The sequence below is a fragment of the Scyliorhinus torazame genome, chromosome 2 (assembly GCF_047496885.1).
Source record: "Scyliorhinus torazame isolate Kashiwa2021f chromosome 2, sScyTor2.1, whole genome shotgun sequence".
In the NCBI taxonomy this organism is placed as follows: Eukaryota; Metazoa; Chordata; class Chondrichthyes; order Carcharhiniformes; family Scyliorhinidae; genus Scyliorhinus; species Scyliorhinus torazame.
In genome coordinates, this window is record NC_092708.1 from 321,955,363 (window position 1) to 321,967,790 (window position 12,428).

General features: G+C 40.7%; 1 protein-coding gene across 5 annotated transcripts in view; it reads right to left on the reverse strand.

Annotated features, from left to right (window-relative positions):
- The window catches only part of samd4a (sterile alpha motif domain containing 4A), a 273,565-nt gene that overhangs the window by 54,290 nt on the left and 206,847 nt on the right, over positions 1 to 12,428 (reverse strand). For all 5 annotated transcript variants that reach the window (XM_072489709.1, XM_072489710.1, XM_072489706.1 and 2 more), the window contains 2 exons: positions 11,362 to 11,447; positions 3,067 to 3,185 (listed from right to left, as the gene is read on the reverse strand). In XM_072489709.1, the coding sequence (XP_072345810.1) occupies positions 3,067 to 3,185; positions 11,362 to 11,447 (205 nt within the window). The remainder of the gene's footprint in view (positions 1 to 3,066; positions 3,186 to 11,361; positions 11,448 to 12,428) is intronic.

Below are 12,428 nucleotides of genomic sequence, written 5' to 3' on the forward strand. Positions count from 1 at the left end.
TGAACTAGCATTTCCATGAACAGAAATTTGTCAGGAGAAACAGTAAAGAGAATAGAGGAAAGAGGATCAGAGTAGTTTAACTGAAATTAAAGTATTTTAGTCACAAAGATTGTTATCTAACATGTGTGATGTTCCTGCAGGATGAGTGTTTCAAATTGCGGATGCTAACTTGGCAAACAGTAAGTAGTTAAGGGCAGTTTCTCAGAGTAGTTGGATATGGGTAGCAGTGCCCCACAGTGTTTTGTTCTGGGATCACTTCGGTTCACTTCATACGTCAATGATTTGAATAAAGAGTAGAGGGCGTGGTATCCAACTTTACAGAAAATATTAAAATATGCATAATAAATACTTTGGAGTAGCAAAGGAGACAGATATTGATAAGCTATTGGAAATACAAAAAGTAGATGAAATACAATGTCTTTTGCGTGCTAGTGCAATTTTGGGTTCTACGTTATAAGAACAATGGTGTTAGAGAAAATAGAGCAAAGATTAATTAGAATGGTGCCTCTTGTGGGAAAATATCAATCAGGACTTGAAAAATTAGGGCTGTTTTCATTAGAACAACATGATTCTCAGGTGATTTGATATGGATGTTTAGAATCTGGGGTATGGGACAGAATAGATAGTCATGTTTCCAGTGATTGAAGGTGTAGATGATGGGATCTAAAGAGGCTTAGGACAAAGATCAAGATAATTATTTTTTTATACATGGAGACTTGAGGATACGATTGATATAACGACCAAATTTGAATCGATTACTAACATTTTTTTATTAATATGAATTTAGAGTACCCAATTCATTTTTTCCAATTATGGGGCAATTTAGTGTGGCCAGTCCACCTAGCCTGCACATCTTTGGGTTGTGGGGGCTAAACCCACGCAAACACAGGGAGAATGTGCAAACATCGATTACTAACATGGTTTGTACATTACATTATCATAGAATGAAAGGAAGAGGCCATTTGGCCCATTTCAATTGTGGCAGCTCTTTGCAAGAGCAACACACAGCTGGTCTTACTCCTTAGCATTCCAGATCCTAACCACTCACTGTGTGAAAGGTTATCCCTCATGTCGCTATGGTTTCTTTTACCAATCACCTTAAATTGGTGCCATCAGTTTCTCAATTCTTTCACCAATGGGAACAATTGCATTCAGGTCACTGCTTATGTGAAAGGTAGACTTGTTGGGTTAGATGGCCTGCTCGCAAATTGCAATTTCCAAGTAATTATCAAATTCTCTAATAAAAGTGAACGTATTTTATAACTAATTATCAAGCTACAAAGAACATAAAGGAAAAGCAATGTTTAGCTTTAATTAGTAAATTAAGAGAATCTATATGCACTTGTGCAGAAAGAGATAATGCACAAACATATGACTGGCACATGGAACATTCAGCGAGAAAGTTCATGGTTCAAAAAGAAACATATCTTAATTATTATGACTGTAGAACTTCTTTTAAACGTCAATTGAAAGAAAATGGTATATATATATTATACCTTCCAAGCTAAATGACTTGGCAGAAAACAGCCGAGTATGCAAATGTAAGTCACACCACCCAACCTATTCTCCTTGATTTCATAAGCGAAATACACATTTGATAGAGTATTTTGCATTTCTTGGTTTACATCTAGAAACACATTGACATTTAATAAAGTCATAAGCCATTGCAAGCAAGGTTTTGGGACCTTGTTGTCAATGTTAGGAAATGGGTTCATTACAATAGTTCTACATTCAAATTTCCTTTTAATTAGGTTTCCCTCTGGAATTTGCTGGGTTGATACGGAAAGGTTGCAGAGGAAGGTAAGATGTCTAAAACAATTGTTAGTTAGGAGTGATCATTGACTGTTTCTCTATTGATGTTCATTGGTTACATTTGTCTCTGTTGACTAATGAAAATATGATGGAGACAGACGTGAAAAAATAAAGTGCAAAAGCGTGCAGACATTTTGTTTTTTGATTATTATTGACTTCTTTAGAGTGAATGAGCAATTTTCTCGACATGACCCACTGAGAATAACTCTCAGAATTACGGAATTGTAATTACTATAAAATCAATCAATAATATGACATTTCAATGCAGTTTTGCTCCAAACATTTGAGTTTCTCTTGATTAATTAATCAATAATTTCACAAAAAGGTCATCTGGAAACAAAACACCTCAAGTTAGTGAGATTTTATCAATATAATGTGAAAAAAAAATCAGCAAAGTACCCAAGCCAGTTGGAAAAAAATTAAATGCAAGAGAAGATTTTGTCCAGTTGAACACATTAGATAACTGCAAAATCTTCAACACCGTTTTGCAAATGACTAAGAATTTGCAATGATTTTTAAGCTATATTATCTCTGTTGTTCATATGTAGAAATTCTAAAAACTATTTAAATTATTTGAATAGTACAATCTTATTCAATTACTCTACCTGCCCTAAAATTGCAATTTACTATACTCCTGCATGTTTGTTAGATTAATCTACAATTTTAATCCCAAAGAACAATCGTAAACAAGACTAAATTGATCAATAATAAGAATGCACTTGATAACAAAGTAACCATTCATTAAAGTGATAGAAAACAGGCCTAATACCAAAAACTACATTATAAGCATGAAGACAAATTTACTTGCAATTAGTGTTGCGCAAAATTCCTTAAATATCAATTCACTTTTTTTTTTTGCAGAGTAACAAATACGCCATTAAATTGAACACTTGACTATTCTTGATTACATGAACCAAAACAACCAACAAGTTGATATATTAATGATCAATTTAAAAATGTAAAAATATGCACAATGCAATTCCCTCCAGAATCATTAACGCTATGAATATTAGGGATATGTAAGCAATAACAGGGCATTTTTTTATTTGGCGGATACTTGACAAGTTACAGAACTTTACATTGTTTGCACTAATTCGAAGAGCAAGACCAAAAGAAAATGGAAATGCAGATGTTTCTTTTTTGTTCACCTCACAATTGTATTATATTATTATATAAAAGGCACATTAGTTAGGAATGATAAATGGATTTAAAATGAATAGATCCAAAATTGTGAAGATAAATATGAAAACACACCTTCTTTGCTGTCGATAGCCTGGCATATCCAAGAGGGATTTCCGGGGGAAAGATCTAAAGAGCTTCTGAACCTGCTGTTTCCACGACAACAACCTCTTCTTCTGTGTCTCTGTGAAAGCCTAAGAGAAAAGCAAACAATTCTAATTAAAATTATAAAATGTCAGTACACATGTAAAAACATTAATTTTAGATTCATAAATTAAGTCAACATAACATTATTAAACATCATTCAAGCTAATACTAATGGGGCATTTTTAGAATTGTTAAATTACACTTCACATACATCAGTGGTAGTACTAATGTTTCTCACTTTACATCTGTAATACAACATCAGGTGACAGTTGTTCCAGATTGTTATACATTTTGATTTCCCCTGACAAACAGCAAATTGAATGCAAATCCCAGGTACATCAGAATTAATATCTATTTTTAGAAAAAGACCAACACAATAAAAGATCAGATGCTTAAAAAGGCAGATTTACACAAATAATGCCTGGAATATCGCAGGTCATTATATAATTAATTTAATTACTTATACTTCTAAACGTTATAAGTATTGTTAAAGATCAATATTGAAATGCATTATACTTATACTTAAGGTATAACGTACTTCCATAACTAATAGAATTTTCCTTTCTCTTGAGTTACAAAAATGTCAGTGTTTGACAGGCAATTACAGCAATTATTCACAGCAGTCAATCAGTGCACAGCAAAATCCTACAAACAGCAATAATATGAATAGCCAGTGAATCTGTTTTGGCAAAGTTGTTTGAGGGAGGGATCTGGTCAGGACACTCTGCTGTTCAAAAAATGTTTCACTGGATCTTTTATGTTACTCTGAAGGGGCCTGAAGCACAAGTTTCTTGTTCAGTTGAGCATGCCATCCAAAAGGCAATATCTTAATACCACACTGAAATGCTGGCCTAGATTGTGAACTGGAACAGGCTTGATCCCACCATTATTAAATTCAAGTGAGAGTGCTACCACTGAGCTAAGGTGAACAGGAGTACTGAAAAAAGACATGCTGGTGAAGCTTTTTGTCTTACACTCATCTGTACTAGCAACGACTATAAGCTGAACATCTACATGTGCGATATGGGGTAAAGGTTTAGCTCAGTTGGCTAGACAGCTGGTTTGTGATGCAGAGCAAGGCCAACAGCATGGGTTCAATTCCCATGCCGGCTGAAGTTATTCACTGAGGCCTGCCTTCTCAACCTTGCGCCTTGCCTCAAGTTCAATCAGCACCAATCAGCTCTCCCCCCTCGAATGGGAAAGCAGCTTTTGGGACTATGGTGACTTTACAGGTGGAACCCACATTTTGTATCAGGTACCCATCTTTTATTGTTTGCACCTTAGGTTTTAAGGAAGTCCACAAATAACAACAGCAGTTGTGTATGAGAACATATTTCTAATAAAACTTAAAAACTCTTCAAACAGGTTTCAACTGTAAAGTGGAGGAGCATTTTTCTCTTCAAAACTCTTCAAACAGGTTTCAACTGTAAAGTGGAGGAGCATTTTTCTAAAAGAAATTATGAAGGCTAACTTAAACCTAAATTATAAAAAGAATTATCTATGCAGAAGAATTATCTATGCATAAAAAAAGTATAAAACAAAAAAATCTAGTGTCCAGAGGGAGATGGGGTATCTTGATACATGGCCAACTTCATCTTAAAGAAGGAATAGAAGAATAATTGCTTCTCTTCATTTGTTACCTTGGGTGACTGTTCCAAAATTTAGAAGGCTTACTTGTTTATTATTTAATATTTAGACAACCAGAGCTTCAATAAACAAAGTATTTATTTATAGCAAAATTTAGATAACAGCTGCCAGTGCAATCATTTGAAATAGCAAAATATTATAGTTAGCACAAAGCAACTTATTTGTATCTGATCTTTAAACAAATAAAAACCATTTCAGTAACAAACTCCAGTGTAAATAGAACAAACAAAGAACAAAGAAATATACAGCACAGGAACAGGCCCTTCGGCCCTCCAAGCCCGTGCCGACCATGCTGCCCGACTAAACTACAATCTTCTACACTTCCTGGGTCCGTATCCCTCTATTCCCATCCTATTCATGTATTTGTCAAGATGCCCCTTAAATGTCACTATCATCCCTGCTCCACCACCTCCTCCGGTAGCGAGTTCCAGGCACCCACTACTCTTGGTGTAAAAAGACTTGCCTCGTACATCTACTCTAAACCTTGCCCCTCTCACCTTAAACCTATGCCCCCTAGTAATTGACCCCTCTACCCCGGGGAAAAGCCTCTGACTATCTACTCTGTCTATGCCCCTCATAATTTTGTAGACCTCTATCAGGTCGCCCCTCAACCTCCTTCGTTCCAGTGAGATCTGTAAATAGATCTGTACTTTGAAAATAATGTAAATTAGGTTTCCATTGTACAAATTTAAACTATTCACACTCTTGCATATGCAAAGATTTAATGCAACTAGGAGGTTCCTTAAGCTTCTCCAGGATTAAAATTAATACTGTAGTTTTTAACACTTCCTTCAGTCTAAGAGGTATTGAGTATTTGTAAAGTGAATTTTAAAAATTTGTTAAGTCCGTGTCTCCCCAGGATAACTCACCATCAAAACTAGTGGTTCATGCAAATAGCACAGGTGTATTTAAGAGCAAGTTATATAAAGACATGAGGGGAAAAGGGAATATGGGCATAGGATGGGATGAAGTACAGTGGGTGCATGGTAAAATGGAATGCAAACACTGGCATATCGGTTCTATGAACGTTATATTAATACAAATCAGGTTTTACTAGAAAACAAAAAATATACTGATAAATATTCTCCCATTAATTTACCATCAACGCTTTCTGAAATGGGTTCTCTGCATCAGCTGGGAGGACAGGCAAAATTATATCAACATCTTTGAAGGATCCAAGGGAACCAGCATTGGGGACATGATCATCCAAAACCAATTCTGCTGGGTAGGCCATGTACTTAAGATGCTAGAGTCCTGACTGCCAAAGCAAATCTTGCCCAGTTCAAGGAAGGCTCCCAAACAAGAAGAGGACAAACGAAGTGTTTGGAGAACACCTTGAAGGCCTACCTCAAGAAATGCAATATAACCGTCAACGCCTAGGAGACACTGGCTCAGAGGCGACCTACTTGGAGGAACCTCCTGATTGAAGGGATGCAATTCTTTGAGGACACCCAACGGCAAGAAGAAGCCCAGAAAAGAAGCCGGAGAAAGGAATACTAGTGATCTCGAGTCCAAGGACCAACTCCACCTCCCAGAAACACCTGCCAAGTATACGGTCGAAGATGCGACTCTAAGATCAGGCTTATCAGCCACACAAGGATCCACAGAACCCATGATCAATAACAAGGAGTTTCTGAGGTGGACAATCATACTCGTTAGCGAGTGATTGCCAAAGAAGATGATATAAAGAATGCACTAAAACTAATTAGCCTAGCACCACATACAGCTTGATAGCTTTAGAATATGCAAAATATCCAGATGACGCAGAGTTGGGACCAGCTATACAAACTGAACTTGGCACGATTGGCAGAGGAAATGAAGGTGGATGTTAAAAAGTGGGATATATTGCCGCTCTGACTGGCTAGGCACATGCAGACAGTGAAAATGATGGTGTTGCCCAGGTTCTCGTGATTGGTTTGGGGGCGGATGGAGGTGGCGTCACGTAGGGGGGAGTTTGGAGGCACTGTTGGCACCTCTTCCGTTGTCGACGGTTAGGTACTCAGTGAGCACAGTGGTGGTTTTGGCGAAGCGGATGGGGAGCCAGTGCAGACAACACTTTGGACTAAAGAGCATGTTGTTGTGGCCGCCAAAATGTGACAACCTTCAGTTCGCGCTGGTGGGGCTAGATGCCAGGTTCCAGGGGTGGCAGCAGGTGAGGATAGAGTTCTTTCGGGACCTGTTTATAGGGGGCAGATTTGCAGACTGGAGGAGTTGAGGAATTGTATGAGTTGCTCAAGGGGAATGGCTTTAGCTACCTGCAGTTGAGGGATTTCGTGAGGAGAGAAGTGCCGTCCTTCCCAGGGCTGCCAACTCCGGTGTTGCAGAACAAGTTGTTGTCGGAGGACGATGTAAGGGAAGGGAAGGTGTCAAATATTTACAAGGAATTGATAGAGAGGCAGGGTGCTCTAGTGGAGGAGGTGAAGTGCAAGTGGGAGGAGGAGCTGGGAGGGGAGGTGCGGGGTGGGATGTGGTTAGACGCCTTGCGTGAACGTGTGCAAGGTTAAGCCTCATCCAGTTTAAGGTGGTGCATAGGGTCCACATGATGGTGGCGAGGATGAGCAGGTGTGGGAGGTGTGAGAGGGGGGGGGGGGGGGGTCGCGAATCACATCCACATGCTTTAGGTGTATCCAAGACTGAGGGGTTCTGGCAGGGGTTCTCAGATGTTATGTCTGAGGTTCTGGGTGTGGGGGTGGCCCAGAGTCTGGAGATGGCTATGTTTGGGGTGTTGGAAGATCCAGGAGTCCAGTCTCCCTTATAGCCCGGAGACAGGTTTGGTTGTGTTGACGGGACTTGGAGCCGCTGAAGGCAGGGGTGTGGATGAGTGACCTGGCAGAATTCCTGCGGTTAGGACAAGTTCGCTCTGCGGGGGTCGATAGAGGGGTTCACCGGAGGTGAAAACAGCTCATTGATTTCTTCAAGGAGAATTAAGGGGTCAGCAGGGTGGGTGGGGTGGAGGTGGGGGATTGTGGGGGGGTTTGGGGTTCAAGGGGTATAAATAGGGAAGGTAGGATGTGGTGGGGTGCTGGTATCAGGGCAGGTTGGGGATTTGTGGTTGTTGGTTCAGGTTGGTGGTTTGGTCTTCTGATATTTTGTGTATATAGGTAAAAAGCCTTGAATAAAAATATTTTCAAAGAATTCTGCTAAATAGTTACTCAACAAATTACTGTCAGTTGATGGCTATTATAATAGCTTATTTGAATGCAAATAATTATTCAGAATTCCTCAACTATACATGAAATTTTAAAATTGGTAATTTGCCAAATCAAAAATGAAAACCAGAGAGGCGTATAGAAATTATATATGGCAACTTTGAGTCTGTGGCAGGATTCCATGGTTAAACTGTAATGTTCACTTGTCAGACCAACCTTGTATATGGTGTCCAATTCTGCCCCCTGAGATCATGGGATGGATTCTCCGTATTTGGGACTATGTCCCCATGCTGTTGTGAAAACTGTGGTCTATAACAGCAGGAAAATGGACATCAAAAGGCCATAGATTCACTGTCTTGCGAGCAGGCAGCTGTCGTAGAGCTCACAGTTCTAGCTGCCAATACGGCCCTCCGCACGTCCGGGTCAGAGGCCACGCATGTACACAGCGGTAGCCCGTGGACCTGGACCGCCGAAATAGTCCCCCACATCGGCCGCTCCGGACCGCCCGAACACATAGCCCCCAGTCCCGAATGAAGCCCCCCCTGCCCTCCACAACTGTGGTGGCCCTGGACTGAGTCCGCAGCCGCCATGAGAGGTTCCAGAACGGCAGGACCACGTTAGAACGACACTGTTGGGAATTTGGCCGGTCGGGGACGGAGAATAGCGGTGCGGGCCTCATGCGTGGATACTCGGCGCAGCATATTCCCGAGTACGCCAACTTTCGGGGGGGGGGGGGGGGAAGAGAAAAAGCGAAACCAATTTTGCGCCCGAAAAACACCATTTCGGTGTTGGGGTGCGGAGAATTCAGCCCCATGGCTCAAATTTTTGGTCCCTCCATCAGGTGCATAGAGACTGGACATTTTCCGACTTTGCCAACACAATTTAGGTTATAAAGAGGCACAGTAGATCAGATTTTCTTATTGGATGGGTGGGGGTGGTGCAGGGGCGATGGGCTGGATTAGAATTTGGACCCGTCACCCGCACAATGAGAGTACAGGATACCTACTTTGGAGGCAGGCTGAGCGGAGGCCTGTCTCTGCACTTGGTGGAATTTACTGAAAAAAAACAAAACAAAAAACAGCTTTGCATGCCTCACTCCCCCACACACTCTGCATGCCCCATACAGGACAATTTATGCCACCTCATGCCACTCTCTACCCTCCCTGTGGCCCTTCATGCCATTACATGTCCCTCATACTCAGTACGTCAATCCATTACCCCAAATCCCCATGTCCCTTTATAGCCCATATGCTGGCATAATGCCAACCCATGCACCCACCACCCTTTGCACTTACCCCCTCCATGCCAATTTACCTAGTATCCACCATGGGCATACCTCAAAAACCATAGAATCCCTACAGTGCAAAAGGAGGCCATTGGGCCCCATCGAATCTGCACCAACCTAGGCTCCACATATCCTGCTCATTTTTGGACACTCGGGGACAATTTAGCATGGCCAATCCACCTAACCTGCCCACCTTTGGACTATGGGAGGAAACCCACACAGACATGGGGAGAAAGTGTAAACTCCACACAGACAGTAACCCAAGGCTGGAATTGAACATGGATCCCTGGCGCTGTGAGGCAGCAGTGCTAACCACTGTACCAACACAAAATAAAGCTGTGTGTCTATCGGTGAAGTTACTATCATTGAAATTCCTTCAATTAATCCCTTAGGAAAACAAACATTTCCATTCTATTACCAGTTGGAGCTGTCAAGCTTCTCACTTAACAGACATCCCACTGTGATAATGTTAGGCTGTAAAATCAGTCCTACAGTATAAATCCTATAAGGGTTGCCCTTGGAACTATGTCAACTGACTGAAATTGCAGGCATTGATTTTTTAAAATTTAAAGCCCAGCAGAGTTAAATTCATTGACAGCTTTGACAGTTCTATTGAGTTTTGATGGTTCTTTGACAGTTCAACTAAATTTATGAACTTCTTGCACACAACCCTTTCTATTTTTTAAACAATCCCAAAGGGTACCTAAATTACCCCAAAGGAGTCCCAGGACTATATTCAAAAGGGTGCTTTACATCTCCAAATCTGGCTATCCAAACACATTCACAAGATTCAGACCTGCTTCCACCAGTTCTAATCTGCACAATTTGGGATTCATTCACCTACTTCACCAAAATCACATGAATGAAGGCAGATGCGGAATTAAATGGATAGCTGCTGCCAGGAACCACAATGTGCGATTTACAAGCCGCCCCATTTACACCCCCGCCCCCCCCGGCCAGGTTCAGGAATGGGACTTCTGGATTTGGGCCTCTGCCGGCATTTAGAACCTCTTCATCTGCATAAAACAAATCAGGTCTGTAACTTGAATTTACATAGCACTTGTTGACGAGGGAGAGGTAAACCACAGGGAGATATTGAGGGACTAGAGCAGTTCAGAGAAGAGTCAGAAGGCTGAATGATGGTAGGTCTGAGCTTTGCGAAAAGGCTTGAGAGAAACAGGCTTTACAGCAACGAAAGGAAATGACAGATGTAATCATTTCGAAAAGAAAACAGAAAATTATTTTAGAAATGTACGTTTCCTGAATTTTCAGCTTTTTCTTTGGTATAGATATTTAGAAGATGGTGGGCTGGATTTTACATTTACAAACTGAGTGACCCCCATACCCCACACGAACATCAAATATGGTGTGATGACATTGTGGTGGCAATACAACATCACCACACTAGTCTCCCAAATTACAGAAGGCAAGTGGACGTGGAAATCGGCAACCTGCCTGCCATTTTGAAATAACTAATTAACAAGCTATTAAGCTCGTTAACAACCCAATCAAGTTTATTGGGTTGTTCATCCCAACTTTTCATTGCCTGCTGAATTTTCAGGCACAGATGTGAAAAGGTTTGGGAGTGTTTTGCAGCAGTTATGACAAGGCAGCACAAGGGCAGATGAAAAGACCTGCCACCGTGACCATGGTTGAATGTGGCAGAGTTTTCCGAGGAAGTTGGCAGTATATATGTTTTTCGAGTTATTTTAAAAAAAACTTTGAGACTTCAGGAAAGAAAATCATGATTCTGAGAGTAGGGTTCTTTTACAATTCTAGCCGTGACCGACATCTTGCCAGCAATATTGCACCTCTGGCACATGACATCCTGGCCTACAGTATTAATTAGGCAGGGAGCATCCTTTGCATCTATAATTAACCTCCTTCCCATCAGATGGTCACTAATTGATTGAACAGGCAGTGACCACTCAGTTTCCATTCTGCCACCTTCACCTGCCAAGTAACACAAAGTCCAGCCCAGTAAATAGCTCGGAAAAAAACAATTTATTAAACCATATCAAACAAAATTGTGAAAAGAGGACCAGCGACAAGTTCAGACATGTACAAGTTCAAACATGTAAAACTTCAAACGGGTAGGTTTATCATATAGCCTGTCTAGTCTCGAATTCTACTTGCACTCACCTCATGTCCCACACTTTTGTCTATGAGCTGCAGATAAGAGCTTATGTTCTCTTCATCAGGTCTGGATACTAGGAGCTGCGTACACACTGTAAAAGAGAATGATCAAGCATCATAAAAGCCATACTAGAAATAGAAACCACTAAGTTTCTCTAATATATAAAGCTGAAAACCACAAAAAAGGGCAAAACTTAATTCTTCAACTTTACAGAATTCAGCACTGTACCAACACAAAATAAAGCTGTGTCTATCGATGAAGTTTTTGATATTTTTTCGGGTCAGAAAACTTCACAATGTACATGATATTCACAGATACGTTGACGAGTCGTGAACAGATCCATACTTTGATCACGCTGGAGAAAGTGGAGGTGGCATTGATATGAGAGAGAGAAACAGGCAGACAAGGGAAGAGACATACAGACATGAAAAATAGACAGACAAAAGAAAAGGACAGGCAGAGAGACAGACAGACATACACAAAGACAGACAGGCGCATGCACATATTCATACACAAAGATGAACCAAGAGATGGTGAGAATGAAACACAGATACAGAGAGGAACATTCACCCTAAGTGCAGGTAACGGAATATTTTAAGGATTGATGGTAGAAGGGGGTCAACAGGTTGTTGTATAAAAGATAGAGCACAAGGGTTTGGAATAGGTTGGAAAGACAGACAGAAGACTTATTAGGAATCTTTCCTGGGAGCAGGAATCAGTAAGTGCTGGGTCAAAATGAAAAAGATCAAAAGATCAAGACAAGAAATTGTCAATTACCAGGAATTGTAGCACTAAGTGGAGCCATTCAATTCATTGTGCCTGCGCCAGTATTGCACTGCTCTCATCCCATTTCCCTGCTCTTTCTGCCACTCATGAATGTTTTTCTTTTACCCAGTATCTGTCTAATTAAAGTCCTTTGTAAACTATCATTTAATGTTGAGATGTATCCTAGTAAATCTATATTGTGCCAATGCCCTTCTACAATGGGGTGCTCAAAACTGCACCAATCGTGCCTAACCATGGTCTTGTTCAAATACATGTTTTTGATTGATTTTGCATTCAATGTGTCTTA